The sequence below is a fragment of the Gracilinanus agilis genome, chromosome 2 (genome assembly GCF_016433145.1).
Source record: "Gracilinanus agilis isolate LMUSP501 chromosome 2, AgileGrace, whole genome shotgun sequence".
Classification (NCBI taxonomy): Eukaryota; Metazoa; Chordata; class Mammalia; order Didelphimorphia; family Didelphidae; genus Gracilinanus; species Gracilinanus agilis.
In genome coordinates, this window is record NC_058131.1 from 648617610 (window position 1) to 648634608 (window position 16999).

The 16999-nt window shown below is 43.5% G+C and overlaps 1 protein-coding gene across 1 annotated transcript; it reads left to right on the forward strand.

Annotated features, from left to right (window-relative positions):
• Nucleotides 1-261: 261 nt before the first annotated feature.
• GOLGA7B (golgin A7 family member B) lies at nucleotides 262-12239 on the forward strand. Its single transcript, XM_044662682.1, has 5 exons — nucleotides 262-273; nucleotides 8980-9147; nucleotides 10653-10805; nucleotides 10971-11072; nucleotides 12126-12239. Exons 1-5 carry the CDS (start codon nucleotides 262-264, stop codon nucleotides 12237-12239), a joined length of 549 nt encoding a protein of 182 aa, XP_044518617.1.
• Nucleotides 12240-16999: the final 4760 nt, after the last annotated feature.

The following is a 16999-nucleotide window of genomic DNA, read 5'->3' on the forward strand; positions in this document are numbered from 1 at the left end:
GAGCAGAGAGCTCCCAGCACCGAGCTGAGCCTGCGGCCGGGCCCAGCCTCTTGATTGTAGATTATTGTCCCAGCACCGAGGACAGCGCCGCTCCTCCTCGGGCCCTCAGCTCCATAAACCACGTCGCAACACGCAGCACCCCCTGCCCGCTTAGGGCCCTGGCCCCGCAGCTCCTCGTTCAGCACCGAGGACAGCGCCTCCCACCCAACCCCGTTGCTCCCACCGCCGCCTCCGAGCAGCCCGCCCGCGCTCAGAGGGAACATGGCCACCGAGGTAAGTGAGAAGCACCCTGCGGCCCCGCTGCTGGTCTGGGGACAGGCAGGGAGCTGCCCTCGGGGACCTCACCCTGGCTTGGGGCAGCCGTGGTGGGAGGAGAAGAGAAGGAGGGGAGGGCTTGAACCGAAGGGAGGTGGGGGAACAGGAAGGGGTGGGAGTGAGTTGCTCCGCCTCGCGGCAGGAAGCCCCTCACTCCCTAGCTCAGTCTCTCCTTCCAGCAGCAGTCCCCAAACCCTCCGAGAGCCCTGAAGGTGCCGCTGCCACTTGTTGGCAAAGGGAAAAGCTGTTTTTCTTCTCCAACAGCCCTGGCTCTTGGTTTTCTCTCCCAGCATAAGTACGGGCTCTAAACTGCCTTCCTGGTCGGGGTGAATCCCTAGAAGAGGTTTGTGTGTGTACACACATCCACAGGGACACCGGAAAAGGGATGGAATGGAAGGGTTGGGGGTGGGGTGGAGGCTATGCGGTGCATTCGGCCAGGGCCCAAACCTAAAGCTTGGAACACTAAATCCGAAGCATCCAACCCCAAGAACTCCAGTCTCTGTTCCCTGAAGCTTCTCTTGCCTTCTGAGGACCGAAGCGTGAGAGGACGTCCCCAGGCGGGGAAATGGGGAACAATCCGCAAAGCTTTTGGTCTCAGCTTCCCTTCTGTGTACTTGTCACTCCCTTCTTCTGCTTCCATGTGGTTCTAGTGTCTGGAAGCCTACTTCTATCTCTTCAGGGAAGCCCTTTCTCCCCTTGTGTCCTCTGTAGGTCTCACAGAAACAATCCTTGAGGTCAAGTGGGGTAAAAAAAGTATTAGTTAACAAGCAAGGTAGCTTCACTAAGGACAGAGCCTTGGTGCAATCCCAGAGGGCTTAGTTTTAGTGTTTGTAGTGAATATTTCTGGATATATGAGTGTCAGTCAATACTCACTCCTCTGAGGGAGGGTGTATCTCTGAATCATTCCCCTTTACACATGGGAATACTTGTCTAAAAAAAAAGTCTTGTACAGGTGCTCACCCAGCAGGCTGGGGGCATTTCCAAAAGTCATTCTAAAAATTTCTTGCGTGCCTCTCTGGAAACCAGGACTCCTTTTTTTTCCTCTTCTCACTTCAGTTTGTCCTTCCAGAAGGGGGAGGTTTTTGAATTAATCGGGATGAAAAGCTGCTCTGCATCTCTGATGACAGTGCTAAGCATTACTGTTATTATTATTCCTCTGTAGTCATCACTGCAGAACAAGGTTCAGGAGTTTTGAAGCTCTTGGCTGCTTGCAAAGGCAAAGGGCCAGCCAGGGCAAAGGGTTCAATCTGGCTGAGATAGAACCAGCAGGTGCTTTTCTAGGGGAATCCTCAGGAGCTGGGAGTAGTGCCTGAGTGAGGAGGGTTTAGTTTTCCAGTTCTGATGGCAAACCCTATTGAATGAAGGAGAGCCAAAGAGAAAGCCCAAAGGGGAAATGACTCAAGGACTTAGACCATGACTTTCCACAGGAAGTGTGAGAAATCAGATTGGGTGGCTACCATTGTGGTCTTAACTCTGGTGGTTGATCAAAGGTCCACTTACCTCAAAATGTCTTCCCTATTTTACTTTGAAGGGTGGAAATTTCTAATTCAATTAAATTCAGCAAGTATTCTTGCTTTTCCTAAGTGGGAAGCACTATGCTGGGGAAACAAACACAAAAAGAAAAGTTCTACCCTCAAGAGATTTATTCGTTATGGGAATGGGGAGACATATAACTTTTAAGTTATTTGTCTAATAAACTCTCATCTCCTCTATTAGAATGTAAACTCATTGAGAATAGGGATTGTTTCATTCTTTGTATTTGTATCCCCACTACCTGGCACCTAGTTGGTGTTTGTTGACTGATTGATCTCCTGGAGTCCTGGGCTAAAACCAATGTTCCCTGAAGGGACAATGCTTAATTATTAGTACCCAAGACACAGAAAGTTTAATAGTAAGGCCTCAAGCCCTTTTCAGCTTACAAAAACTCTAACTTGTTTTGATTAACCCTATAGAAAAGATTCACAAACCATAAGAACTAAGGTCATCCAGTCCCATCATATTTTGAACTCATTTCTCCATTTTAGTTCCCCAGAATAGAAGTTCTGAGAGATGAGACTTGAAGGTGTCTTGTCTGCTTTAAGGAATATTCATTCTCCTTATTTCCACTCTGCATTCTACCTCACATTCCATGCCAGGGAGCTGTGGGGAAATCTCATCTACTCAGTACCTAGGTTACCTCTGTATATATAAAAAATTCTATTCAGTTGGTCAATTCCTTAATATGGTTAAAGGATCAGACCCAAGTTAATTGCTCTTGTCCTTGGGGCAGGCCAGACCTTGCCTATGCTTAATGATTCCTGTTCCCACCCCCAGTCTGGGCAGCAGTCTTCCTTTGCAGGATGTGAGAGTCCTGGGATATGACCCGCAGTGTCCATTCTTTGCTTCCCTCCTCCCAGTCACACTGCAGTTCAGAAATTGGTGCCAATAGCTCTTGTCACTGATTTTCCATTGCCTCCTAATAAAATGCCCGATGGCCTTGTCCTTACTCGGCTGCCACCTGGGCCAGGGGAGAGCCCTGGAAGAAAGAAGGAAAGTGGGTTTTCGAAGGGCAACAACAGAAGGAAACTCTGATACTAGCTAAGTTCCATTCTTGAAAGGATCCCTAAAATATCTCTGGATAGACAACTGGAAGACTAGTACCCAGGTCTCTTGTTTCAGTACTCTTTCTCCTAACCATGCTGCCTTTAAAACTCAGGAAAAGTCCCCAAAGTTCTCTTTTGTGGAAAGGGGAAGACTACAGTTTAAGGATGAAGGCTAAATCAACCACCATCAGGATGAGCTGTCCATTAGGTGACAGCTGGAGAAAGTACTTGCTGTGGGTGTGGACCACCCACTCACATGAATAAACATACTTTTCTTCTTAGACCTACTTGCACGAGTTCAACACTTTGGTTCATACATTACCCACTCTCACAATGAGATCAGGTCTCCTTTGATCTTTCTCTCCCTATGGTGCAATGCCTTGCATTCTACAGGCCCCAGCATGCTGTACAGAGCTATGGAATAGATGGCTGGTGGCCAGCCCTCCTAGGTTCTCACCCTTGCTACAGCAATTTGGGGAAAGCACTTCCCACTTCAGTCCCTCAGTCTCCCAAATCTACAAAATGGAGTTATTAATAACCTGGGGTTACTAATAACTTTTATATCACAGCACCATTTACTACAAAGCACAAGTTAGTATAAAGCATACCTTTCTTGGTGCCCATTCAAAGTGACACAGTTATTGAAGTTCCAAAGGGACCTTGATTATAATGATTCATAAATCATAGAATGTTAGAGCTGGGAGTGATTTTGGAAAGCAGTTAATCCACCCCCTTCATTTTACTGATGAGAGGTAATATGGGGGAGCAGAAGAGCCTTGGGCTTGGATCCAGGAAACCTGGGTTCAAATCCCATTCCTCATACCAGTGCTGAGAATATTGGCAGGTAAATCACCTCACTTCTTAGTCTCTGTAAAATGGTGATAATGGTACTTCCTGTCTCATATGGCAGTGATGGGACAATATATGTGAGAAGCTTATATAAATATAAGCCAAACCTTGGGGGGGGGGGGAAGGGTCTTTGAAAGGAGCTTCTAGTTTTGTTTTGTTTTCCTTTGAGTTCAGCTGGGATGTGAGCCCATGGGAGGGACCAACCTGCCCATTAGTATGTGAGTCTCTATATGCACCCACATGGATTCATCTTTATAATAGCCAGCATGGAATGTGTGCACATATGTTGACTTGGCTAAAGGACAAATATGTCATTTGCCAGGTGAATTCATCCCAATGACCCCTGACTGTTTGGAATTTGAGAGGGGGTGAAGTAGTTCAAACATTCAGGTATATCCTTCCTTAAGAGATTTCCAAATATCCTCCCTCCCCCAATCTAAATTTATGGAGCAGATAAATTAAGAGGTGACTATTTACATCACAAATTTTTTTTCTCAAGCTGCCACATGACTCTTTAAATAGAAAGCTGCCCTAATGAATTTAAAATACAGTTCCTTTGCCAAAAAAAAAATTCACCACATTTTGGGGAAAAAAGTCTCTTACAAAAAAGCAAGACATACTTGCACTTAGGAACAGTTTACATTAGCAACTCATTTGCCAACAAGTCCCATTGAGTCAGGAGTTCTCAGGTTTATTTATTTATCCTTAAAATTCATGTTTCATATTCTTTCCCTCTCTTCCTCCCTCCCCCTCCCATAGCCAATGAGCAATTCCACTGGGTTTTACATGTATCATTGTTCAAAACCTATTTCCATATTATTAATATTTGCAATAGAGTGATCATTTAGAGCAGATTCCCAAAGTGGGTGCCACCGCCCCCTGGTGGGTGCTGCAGTGATCCGGGAGTGTGGTGATGGCCACAGGTGCATTTGGGGGCTGGGAATAACTGTAAGGGGGTGGTGATAGTATGTGACAGGGGGCGCTAAGTAATATTTGTTCTGGAAAGGGGGAAGTAGGCCAAAAAAGTTTGGGAACCACTGATTTAGAGTCTACATCGCCAATCATCTCCTCATCAAACCATGTGATCCTCAGGCTTATAATGTGGGTTTTTCTACTGGGCCTTGGATGGAAAACCCATAATTGTGAGTCTTACTTTTATTTATATTTTACTCAGTGAATATAATTACTAGTTTTATTATAGTTTTATCTTAATTTTCACAGTGCTTTATTAGTGGCTTTAGAATCAGAAGCTTTGGGTTCTAATTCTGTCTCAACTTTTTTTTTTTAAACCCTTCCCTTCCACCTTAGAATCAATACTCTATTGTTTCTATGGCAGAAGAGTGGTAAGGGCTAGGCAATGGGGGTTAAGTGAATTGTCTAGGATTATACAGCTAGAAAGTGTCTGAGGCCAAATTTGAATCTAGAACCTCCTGTCTCTAGGTCTGGCTCTCAATTCACTGAACTACTCAGCTGCACCCCTTCTCAATTTCTTATTGGCTGTCCCTAGCAAGTTACTGTTAAGTGACTCTCTGGGTCTTACTTTCCCCATTTAAAAATGAGTATGTTGCGTTCAATTATTTCTTTTCGTTTTAATTTCCACTACTCAACTCAAAATGATTTATTTTTTAAATTTCTTTTTTAACATTCTTTTCTTTTTAAAATTTGAGTTCCAGAACTCTCCCTCTCTCCCATTGCTCCCCCACCTAATGAAAAGATAAGCAAAATTATATCAGTTATACATGTGAAATCATGTAAAATAGTTCTATATTAGCCACATAGCAAAATTTTAAAAAAAAGGAAGGATGAAAAGAAGGAAGTAAGAAAGAGAAAACTAGACCTCAATTTGCCTTTAAAGTTCACCAGTTCTTTCTGGGGATGGATAGCATTTTTCCAACATGAGTAAGTCTTTCACAGGTAATTCTCATTATAACATTGCTGTTACTGTGCATAATGATCTCTCAGTTCTTTTCATTTCACTTTTTATCAGTTTATATGTTTTCCCATGTGTTTTTTTCCCTGAAACTACTCCCCTTATAATTTCTTCACAACCATATGCCACAACTTGTTCTGCCATTCCTCAACTGGTGAGCATTCCCTTGATTTCCAATTCTTTGCCACCTCAGAAAAGAGCTGCTATAAATATTTTTGCACATATAAATCCTTTTGCCTTTTCTTTGATCTCTTTGGGATACAGACTTAGTAGTGCTATTGCTGGGTCAAAGGGTATGCACAGCTTTATAGTATAGTTCTAAATTTTTCTTCAGAAGGATTGGTCTAGTTTACAACTCCACCAACAGCTTATTAATGTACCTATTTTCCTTTACCCCTTCCAGCACTTGCCATTTCTGCTAATTGCTGGTATCTCAGGAGTTGGTATCTCAGAGTTGTTTTAATTTTAATTTCTTGAATCAATAGTGATTTAGAGCATTTTAAAAAATGACTATAGGTAGCTTTGATCTTCTGCTTTGTATTTGAGAAAGGAAGCTTCTGTCAGAGAAATATGTCCTTAACATTTTTTTTACATTACTTTATTATCTATGGCACCTTTTAGTAAAATGTAGTTTCCCTGATTCTCTTTTAACTATGTCTATTTTTGCTTTTGCTTAGTCTGAGATCTTATTGCCTCCCCCTGCTTTTTATTTAGCTTTATCTGAAGTATAATAGATTCAGTTCCAGCCCTTTAGTTTATCTCTCTGTGTGTGTTTTTCTCATTCAAGTATATCTCTTGGAAACAACATATCATTGGATTCTAATTTCTAATCCATTCTTCTATCTGCATACTTTTTATGGGTGAGCTCATTTCATTCACAATCACAGTTATGATTACTATGTATTTTCTCCTACTCCATTTTCTTCTGTGTATCCTCTTTCACTTTTGAACATTACCACCCTTAATTCACCTTCCCTTTTATTATTCCCCTTACCCCCCTTATCTCTTATTTCCTTCCCCTCCTATTTCCCCTTTGGGTAAGATAGATTTTTTTATGTATATATTCTTCCCCCTTTTCCTTCTGTGAATCAATTCCGATGTAAATGAGGTTCAAATATTGTCCTCCTCCATTTTCCCTTCTACTATAAAAGGTCTTTCTTGCACATCTTTTTTATGTGAGAAAAATTTCCCCATTCTATCTCTCCTTTTCCTTGTCTCCCAGTGTATCCCTCTTTCTCACTCATTCAACATAATTGATTTATACCTTTGCCTTCCATCTATGTAAATTTCTTCTAACTACCCTACTAGTGATAACATTCTTAGGAGTCATACGTATCATCTTCCCATATAGGAATGTAAACAGTTTAACTTTATAGAGTCCCTTATAATTATGTTCACTTTTTTATGCTTCTCTTGAGTCTTCTGTTTGAAAGTCAAAATTTCATTCAGCTCTGGTTTTTTTTTTTTCATCAGAAATGTTTAGAAGTCCTCTTTATTAAATATCCATTTCCTCCCTGAAGAATTATATTTCTTGGTTATTCTTTTTTTTTTTTAAATCCTTACCTTCTGTCTTGGAGTCAATACTGTGTATTGGCTCCAAGGCTGAAGAGTGGTAAGGGTAGGCAATGGGGGTCAAGTGACTTGCCCAGGGTCACACAGCTGGGAGGTGTCTGAGGCCAGACTTGAACCTAGGACCTCCCATCTCTAGGCCTGGCTCTCAATCCACTGCTCCATCTTGGCAAGTTATTCTTGGTTGTCATCCTAGCTCCTTTGACTTTCAAAATATCATATTCCATGCCCTCCATCCCTTTAACTTGGAAACTGCTAAGTCTTGCGTGATCCCAAGTGTGGCTCTATGATATTTAAATTGCTTCTTTTTGGCTGCTTGCCATATTTTCCCCTTGATTTGGGAGTTCTGGAATTTGGCTATAATGTTCCTAGGTGCTAGTTTTCATTTTGGAATCTATTTTAGGAGGTGATCTGTGGATTCTTTCAATTTCAATTTTATACTCTGGATTAAGATATCAAGTCCATTGATAATTTCTTGAAATAAGATATCTAGATGCTTTTTTTTTTTGGTCATGGCTTTCAGGTAATCCAATAATTCTGAAGTTAACTCTTTTTGATCTATTTTTTTAGGTCAGTTGTTTTTCTGATGAAATATTTCACATTTTCTATTTTTTTATTCTTTTGACTTTGTTTATTTTTTTGATGTCTCATGGAGTCATCAGCTTCTACTTCCCTGTTTCTATTTTTTTAAAAAATATTTCCTTCAGTGAGCTTTTATACCTCCTTTCCCATTTGGCCTATTTTGCTTTTTTAGAAGTTTTTTTTTCAGTTAATTTTTGGGTTTCTTTTAGCATTAGGCCAATTCTGTTTTTAAGATGCTATTTTCTACAGTATTTTTTTTTTTGTGTATGCTTCTTTTACCAAGTTGCTATTTCTCTTTTCATAATATTCTTGCATCACTCTCATTTTTTTTCACACTTTTCCCTTTACAATTCTTAACTCTTTAACTCTTTCAGGAATTCTTATTGGGCTTGAATCTAGTTAGCATTTTTATTTAAGGTATTTTGGTAACCATTTTGACATTGATGTTGTCTAAGTTTATATCTTGGTCTCCCCCACCACTGTAGTAGCTTTTTATAGTCAAATGTTATTTTTTTTTGGTTATTATTTTCTCACTTCCCCTTCCCTAGGTCTCGAATACTATTGCTAAGATAATCTCTTAGGTAGGTACTGCCAGGGTGGTAAGAATCTGAGCATGGACCTAGCCATGGGGCTACTGGCCAAGGATTAATCCAGAGAGGTTTAATGTCAGAAGTTTGGTTGGCAGGTGATTCATCTTTTTGGGTCATATTTAACTTACAAAAGTCATTTTTTAGAGGGTGGTCAATTGAATAACCAGCAAGCCTTTAAGTACTTACCAAGTGCCAAGTAATGTGCCAAGCACATTGTCTACAACATGTCTACAGTAGTATACGAAGACCAAAAGGTAAACTCAGAGTATACAAAGATCAAAGTGAAAATAGTCCTTTCCCTCAAGGAACTTACATTCCAAAGGGGGAGATAACATGTACAGAGGAAATAGGTATATACAAGATACCTATGAAGCCTTAGAGGGAAAGGCAGCTCTAGGCTGTAGTATCGATTAGCATCTATTTTGCTCTTGAAGTGAAGCATTTTGTGCCGTCGATACTTGTGTACATGTCTCAACCCCTCTTCTAGATTGTAAGCTCCTTGTGGGTAGGGATTGTGTCTTATTCCTCTTTTTCTCCACACCCCTGCCCGCCTTGCACATAGCAGAAACCATGTTTGCTGATTGAATTCGTTGTGTCTCTGGAGGGTCACAATCTGCAGGAACTCCGGCGCAGTGCCTCATTGGCCACTAAAGTCTTTGTCCAGCGAGATTACAGCGAGGGGACCATTTGCCAGTTCCAGACCAAATTCCCCCCTGAGCTGGACAACCGGGTAAGGAATTTTTGTTTCCAATCTCGGTGCTTGGTTCAAGACATGGTCCAGACACTTGAGAGAGAATAAATGAACCTGGAGCCCAAATGCCCTCTTTCCCATGCACTGTGGAAAACAGGTCTGTATTAGTCAGCAGTCAGACAGCAGATACTTATTAGACACTTGCTCTGTGCCAGGCTCTGTGCTAGGTATTAGGGTTACAAAGTAAGGTCCCTATCCTCGCTCCCTATCCTCAAGGAATTCACATTCTAAAGAGGGAGATGACATCCCAAACTATGTACAGCCGGGTCCTGATTAGGGCAAATAATAAATTTTGGGAATTGATTGAATTATTCAAATGACACTATTTTAATTATATGCAAAGTATGATGATTTGTACCAATCTACTACTAGAAATAGGAAATGAAAATCTGAATGTGACCATTGCATCTAGATTAATTATTCATACTAATTGGAACCTAGTTATATATAAAAGAAATATATAGTAGAGGAGGTACCAGAAATGAAGCTTAGTTAGGGACTTTTGAGCATGCCCATACCCTATGGAGGTATGACTCTTGAACTCAGACCAGGGCCCTCAAGGAAGCTTGGTGATGGCACAGCTGGGTTCGGCTCTGGGTTCCGGATCACCCAGTTTCTACCAGCTAGGGAATGGAGAGGGAACAGTCATATCAGATGACTTGCATTTATCCAGCCAGGCAGATATGGATGCTAGGCTACTGACAAGAGACATGTATTTTTAAGCATGGTCCAGAGTAGCCTTCGTCCTTGGCCAACCTTCTAGAAAAATGCCAACCCATTCCTTGCCCCTGGGCCAGCCCCAGGCAAATGCATACCTTCTGGAACCATTTAACCCTGGAGAATAGAACAGTAATAGGGGCAGAGATCACATTGTAGAAAGATGGCACTTTCTTTACTTTTTTTCCCATTCGATTGTCTTAGGAAGCAACTAGGAGTCCCACAGCTACTTACTCCCCCCTTGGAGAGCTTTGGCTTCAGGCAGACAGACATCTGTGGTTTCTGAGCTTAGTGATCAGGGAAGCCCTGGCAGGTTGTGGGGGTGGCTTGGAGGGAGCCCCAGGGAAATGTGGGTGGAGCCAGTAGAAATTCTACAGCCTAATGATTTGTGAAATACCTGCAAGGCAGGTCCCAGTCTGTCCCCTTGCCATCTGGTCAAAGAGTATCTCAACCATTCAAAGCCTGGATGTTTTTTATTTAGCTACCTCTGGGGAAAAAGACTCCTGTCCTCCCTTGACAGGCAGCACAGCATCTCATCCCACTTTCTTGAAGTGATTTAAGTTCCATGGGTAAAGCCCTCGTGTATCTGCAAGTGCAGACAGTGTCATGCCTGCATTTCTTCTTTCCCTCTATATGGGCTACACGCACATCTCAGACACACACCAAATAGGGATCCTGATACACCTCTGTCATCCCTGCCAGCTTTCCACAAAGGCTTGTAATCTCTAGAACCTTCAACTAGGCCTTCCATCTTGCTTTTCCTCCAGATTGAGCGGCAGCTGTTTGAAGAGACTGTGAAGACTCTCAACAACTTCTATGCTGAGGCTGAGAAAATTGGGGGCAGCTCCTACCTAGAGGGTTGTCTGGCCTGTGCCACGGCATACTTTATCTTTCTCTGCATGGAGACCCATTATGAAAAGGTGGCTCCCATCCCAGACCCAGCCTCCCCCCACCCAATAGCCCTCTCACCCTTTTTCATCCTGCACTTCCCTCCCTGAACCCCATATTCTCTCTCTTCCTGTTTCCCCTTCCTACTGCCTTGCACCCATGACCATCTTCTTTGCTAACAAATGCCCTCTGTGCAGGTCCTCAAGAAAATTTCCAGCTATATTCAAGAGCAGAATGAGAAGATCTTTGCTCCCCGGGGCCTCCTTATCACTGACCCTGTGGAACGAGGAATGAGGGTTGTATCCTTTGATTGTGACTGATGGGGCTGGGGCTGGGGTGGGGAAACAGGGGGCAGGGATCCATTTCTCTAAGTGATGAATGGAAATGGTGCTGGATTGGTGGCCAGGGAAAGGAGTTTTGGTCTGGGAAAGAACAACGATGATGAATTAATCTATGGGGAACAGGGAATAGACCTGTGATTTTACTGATATAGATAACCCCCTCTACCAATGAAGGTACCAAAAGCATTAAGATGTTCTCACTATGTAAGGTGGCAGGACTTGAACTCAAGTCTCTCTGGCTTCCAGACTGGTTATCTACTACACTAAGTTGCCTCCCAAGTGAATACTTATGGACATTTTTTTACACATCCTGTAGAAGCAATAATAGCATTGATTTGATCACACCCAAGGCAAGAGATAGAGACTGGGATGGAATTCATGGTGGCAGAGCAGATCTGGTCTGGACTAGATATAATGGGATGGGTCATCCATCAAGACAGCTCAGTCCCAGGGAGGGAATGCCAAAGTTTAGGGATCGGAGTTTCTGGAAGTCCAATCTGTAGAGTCCAGAGTCCTGCTCCAAATGGCAAGATGTTGGTGCACCAGTTACCTCATTTGTAAAACAAAGGGGTTGGTTTACATGTGCTTCATGGTCCCTTCTAGCTCTCTCTCTGATCCTATGAAATAAGGGCAGGTCTTAGGAGAATAAGAACCGTTTTGGATAGCTGGTGACCATCGAGTAATATTATTTGATGTCTACAGTGAGGCTATGAGGAGCTCCTTAGGGGGTCCACACTGAGTGATGGCTTTAGGGACAGTGACAAGCCACCAGTTCCTTCCCCATCATCTCCCTTGGGTATTTTTTGCAGGATTCACCCACACAGCTTCTCTATGTTCCTCTTCCATGGAAGATGGGCATCAAGGGAAGATGGCAAAGTCAGCCAGGTGGGAGACGGTAAACAGAACCCATGAGTTGGGGTCCTCTTATGCTAATGGAATATTCTCAGACAGACCATTTGACCAAGGGACTGGAGGAGGTCATGGATCTTCCTTAACCTGCCGTCTCCACAGATCGAGATCTCCATCTATGAGGACCGTTGCAGCAGCGGCAGTGCCAGCAGTGGGAGTTCCAGCAGCAGCGGCAGTGCCAGCAGTGGAGGGGGTGGAGGGGCAGGGGGCCGGTGACTGGCCGAGAGTCCCTGCAGGGAGCTGTACTGCCGGGATGAGGGCCTCTCAGATCTTCGTAGGCTGCGTTACCAGAGCACCCGCTTCTGAGTCGCCCTCTCTACCTGCCACTCCATTGGGGGTGGGGTGGGGAGGGAGTAGGGTGGCTGGCCCTGAGATTAAACTGTGGGCAGCTAAACTCCAGGGGTCCCTGATGGGCAGGGGACTACTCTTTACTGCTCAGGTGCCCTCACAGTAGGAGTTGTCCCCATCCGGACATACCCCTTCCCAGACCTGACTCCTCTTTGTCCAGTGGAGTGTTCCTCTTTGTTCCTCATATTAAGGAGGAGTGCCATGCCTGGGATACCATTAAGGGGCTCTTTCCCTTGGAGGGTCTCTCCTACTGAGGTCCCACTTCCTTCCTAGCAGCTTCTCTCTTAGAGACTGCCCAAGAGGGGACCTTCTATGCCTGAGCTGAACAGAGGCTATAAAACCTGGACAATACCTCACCCTGCATGATTCCTTATCTTATAGGATCCTGAACACTGGGTTTCTGTACCCCAAAGTCCAACTGCTTCCCCTGCCAAATGCAATGGGTCGACTACACAAATAACTCGCCTATATTCTTTTGCCTGCACTTTTTCCTCTAGTGTCTTCCCCATAATTTCTCTCCTCTCTTGCTTTCTGATACTCTATTCCGAGGCCTCATCCTGTCTCTGAATCATCTTCCCATGGGAATTTGGGGGCAATGGAAGTAACAGGAGGACTTCTCCAATCCAATCTCCATGGAGGCTGGAAGGACCAAGTCCCAGGCTTTTCTCAAGGACCTCTCATCTTTCCAGGACTGAAAACCTCCCCGACTTTTGCTTTCTTCTCCTTAGCAAAGTGGGCAGGAAGGGGTACTCTGGTCAGGTCAAGATCCAAAAGTAGCAATAGGCCAATGGCCAAAGAAAGGAGGGAAGGAAGGCATTCCCATGTCTCCCATGGAGCTTTAACCCAGAGTTTTTTTTATGGAGAAACTAGCTATAGGTCTCTTAGGCCTGAATGAGAAGAGCTTAGCCTTGGAAGTTTCTACTTCTGTAATGAAGACTCTGCCTGGAAAGGGAACGTTTATGAGGAAGGGATGATGAAAGGGAAAGAGATGGAAAAGGAGACTATGGAACCCTTATCATGGCCAAATGGAAATATTTGGGTCACTGACCCCTACGGAAGGGAGGGCTCCTTTAGCCTTTGTTCAATAATGTAATGTCAAAGGCGGAGAGAAATGAGTAGGTATGGGTTCTAAGGAAGAGAAGGCGAGCCTTACTTTATTTGTAGGGAACTATCATGGCTGAGTTCCATTGAAGTCTTGTCCCTCTTATCCAAAGCTCCCTCTCCTTCTCTAGCTCGGTTCTCTACTATTCTTGCTTCACTTATTTCTTTCCCATTGTAGCTTGTGTTACTGAGCAGGTTTGTATGTGTGTCCCCATGTAGGAACTGGGCAGATATGTATGTGTGTGTGTGTGTGAATGGGAGATTTGTTCTATCATAAGGTGGCATAGAGGGACCGCTGTAGTGCCTGAGACTATATGTCCCTTCTTACAGGCAGGCTTCCTGGTGCTCTGCCTATGATTATTAGACTGTCTTTTCCCTGACATGTCTTAGTTTCATAAGTCAGTGACTTTTCCCCTCTTCCCCACTCCCGCTCCTATATTCTTGTGTAAGTAAATAGCTGTGGGGCTGGGATCTTACCCTTCTTGACTAGGGGCTGCCATGCCAGGTGCTATTACTTCTAGTTTCTCTCCTGTTACTGGGGCTTCTTCCTTCCCAGACCCTAATCTCTACTCTGTAGAAAGGAAGGGAAGGGAATCAGATTCCAGGAGGGCAGCTTCAAACTATTGGAGTTATGCCACTGGAAGATTATACTATTTACACACTCTCCCTTTAGTCCACCACAAAAGCTGTGGTTCTTCTCTATTCCCCTGTCTGATGGCTCTGAGTTGGGAACTATCAGCATGGTGTGGCATCAGTGGCCCTCCCAGCCACCTTCTAAGAAACCATTGCATCTGAAGACATTGGCTGGATAATTGGGGCTTTGCCTGTTGGCATGCCAAGGACCTGGCTTTCCCATGGGGGGAATTCCCAGCTATGCTGCTGTAAGTGCCACTTGGCTAGAGAAAAAGCAAACTCTAACCCGCAGTTCCTGTAGCAACAAAAACCAGGGAGCATCTCCCCCAAAGCTGAGACACAAGGAAACTGAAGAAGATTATAGTCTGGCCAGTAGGAAACTGGGAACTCAGCCCCCTCTAAATCCAGCCCCCCCACCCCAAACCACACACATACACATGATGGGGGTGTGTGTGAAGAAGCAGGTCATAAAGAACCAGCCAGGAATTCTCCAAAGTTCAAAAGAAGGATGGATTCAGTTTCTGCCAACAGAGGAACGCCACATGGACATTTCTGCCCTGGTCAATAGACCATTCCAGGCTGCTGTGACCAGAGATAGTCAGGGCTAGGTGACTATGGCTTGTCTCACCTGAACCACAGGGATAAGAAGAGCAGATTTGGCCATTTCTGGCCCAGCTTGTTTCTTAATGTATTTTCTGGTTTTGTGGCAGTGTTCCTTATTTAAAACCAATGTATCTCCACCTACCTTAAGGATGTCCATGCATGAAGAACAAAAACCTCCTGTTTTTAACCAATAAAAGGACCTGCTTGACCTTGAAATTTGTGTCCCTTCCTCCGCTATGGTAGCCAAAAGGCTCTTCACATCATGGCAGGTGCCTTCCTCTTACATTGTAGCCACGAGGAGGAGTCGAACAGCCATGGAGAAATGAGTATTCTGTCATTTGGAGCCAGGTGACTGAGAGACACGACTGGCACTTTTTAGACTAAAACATTATCTACATACACAAGATCCTGAGACAAAAGACTGGTGCATTGTATGCTGTGAAACTATCTACTTGCCTATCTACCTATTTATATCTCAATACAAAAATATATACACGCATATGAATTGTTTCCATAACTTTATCATTCACATACGTCATCAGGGCAGAGCCAATATTAGACTCGATGTCCTTGATTCAAAACACAGACATTTGGGAAATTTTGATTGAAGTAAGCTAATGTCCTCTATATCCCATCCCTCTCCTCTGTTCTCTCTGTCTCTCTCCCCTCCTCCCCTTCTGTCTCTCTCCCTCCCACTTCTACCTTCTGTATCCCCCAACTCCCTTTTTTTCCCCTCTCCTTACCACCCTTCATCCCCTGACTGCTTTTGAGCCCTGCTCATCTCCCCAAACTAGCTGCTTCAGGTTAGACCTGGCTCCTGTTTTGTACTTATGTATAGGAAGCTAATGAAGTAATGACTTCATTCAAAAGATATTTACTGAGTAGCTACTATGTGCAGGGTGCCCTTTTTATGAATAATAATTGGGTTAATAATTACTCAAATGGATCTATGATCTCATTGATTTGGCTACCCCCTCTGGGGATACAGATTCCAAATCCACTGTGATTCTTGCTTATGGGCTTCCATGAGTTTGTCTTGGAGGAGTCACCCAACCAGCGGGAGACTTTTCTTGATTCCTCCTGACATCTGGAAGACACCAGTGGAGTGCTGTTTTGCTGTTCATCTTTTATCCTTTGTTCTTTGCTACATGACCAGTCCATGGGCTTCCTCTCTTATTTCTCCCTACTGACATCTTTTTCTACTATTCTCCTTTGAAGTTCTTCATTGGTTACATGTTGTAGGCTGCTCATATCCACCATATTCTTCTTCATTATCCTCTGTGATAGCCACTGTTATTATATGAATAAGTAATGACAATAACTCATATTTATATAATGTTTAAGTAGCCTCATAATGTAGGTAGATATTGTTACTCCCACTTTACAGATGAGAAAACAGGCTCAGAGTGGTTAAGGGACTCGTAGGTAGCCATATAGCTAAGAACTCTAGGATCTGAGACTTGAAAACCAAGGCCATGGGGATCATAGTTTTAGAACTTGAAGTCATCTAGTACAATGTCCTCATTTTGAAGGTGAGAAAAATGAGGCCCAGAGTGGTTCAATAAGTTTTTCAAGGTTAAACAAAGGGACAGAGCTGGGATTTGAATTCTGGTCCTCAATCTTCCAATCCAGTACTTTTCATTGAAATCATGATATCTCTTGTGACTGGAGAGGAATATGCACCAATGTTGATAGACTACAATGGGCCAAATGGAATAGGTTTTTAATTTAATAGGATTAATTTAAAATCTTACACTCAAAGTGAACAACTGATGCTCTAGTAAAGAGTAGAGGAAGCATGACTAGACACCAGCTCATATGACAAAGCTCTGACTTACCTATTACCACGTGGAAATTAAGTAGCGGTTCTTTTGATGTGGGGGCCTGTGTTCTTCCCCTGTAATAATATGTCTCTTATTCATCATGTAATGATAACAAGGCAGGGTCTTTGCCCTTCAGGAATTTACAATCCACTTTTTTTAAACTCTTACCTAGCAAGTGCTAGGCAACTGGGGTTAAGTGATTTACTCTGTGTCACGCAACTAGGAAGTGTCTGAGGTCAGATCTGAACCCACGTCTTCCTGACTCCAGGACTGGTGCTCTATCCACTGTGCTACCTAGCTGCCCCTACAATCTACTTTTTAACTAGGATGGAGCCCTAATTGTCTTAGGGAAGAAACAAGTTTGCCCGAATCCTCTGGAAAGAGTTATTTTTTTAGGATGATCCTTACCTTCCATCTAAGAATCAGTACTGTGTATTGGTTCCAAGGCAGGAGAGTTGTAAGGGCTAG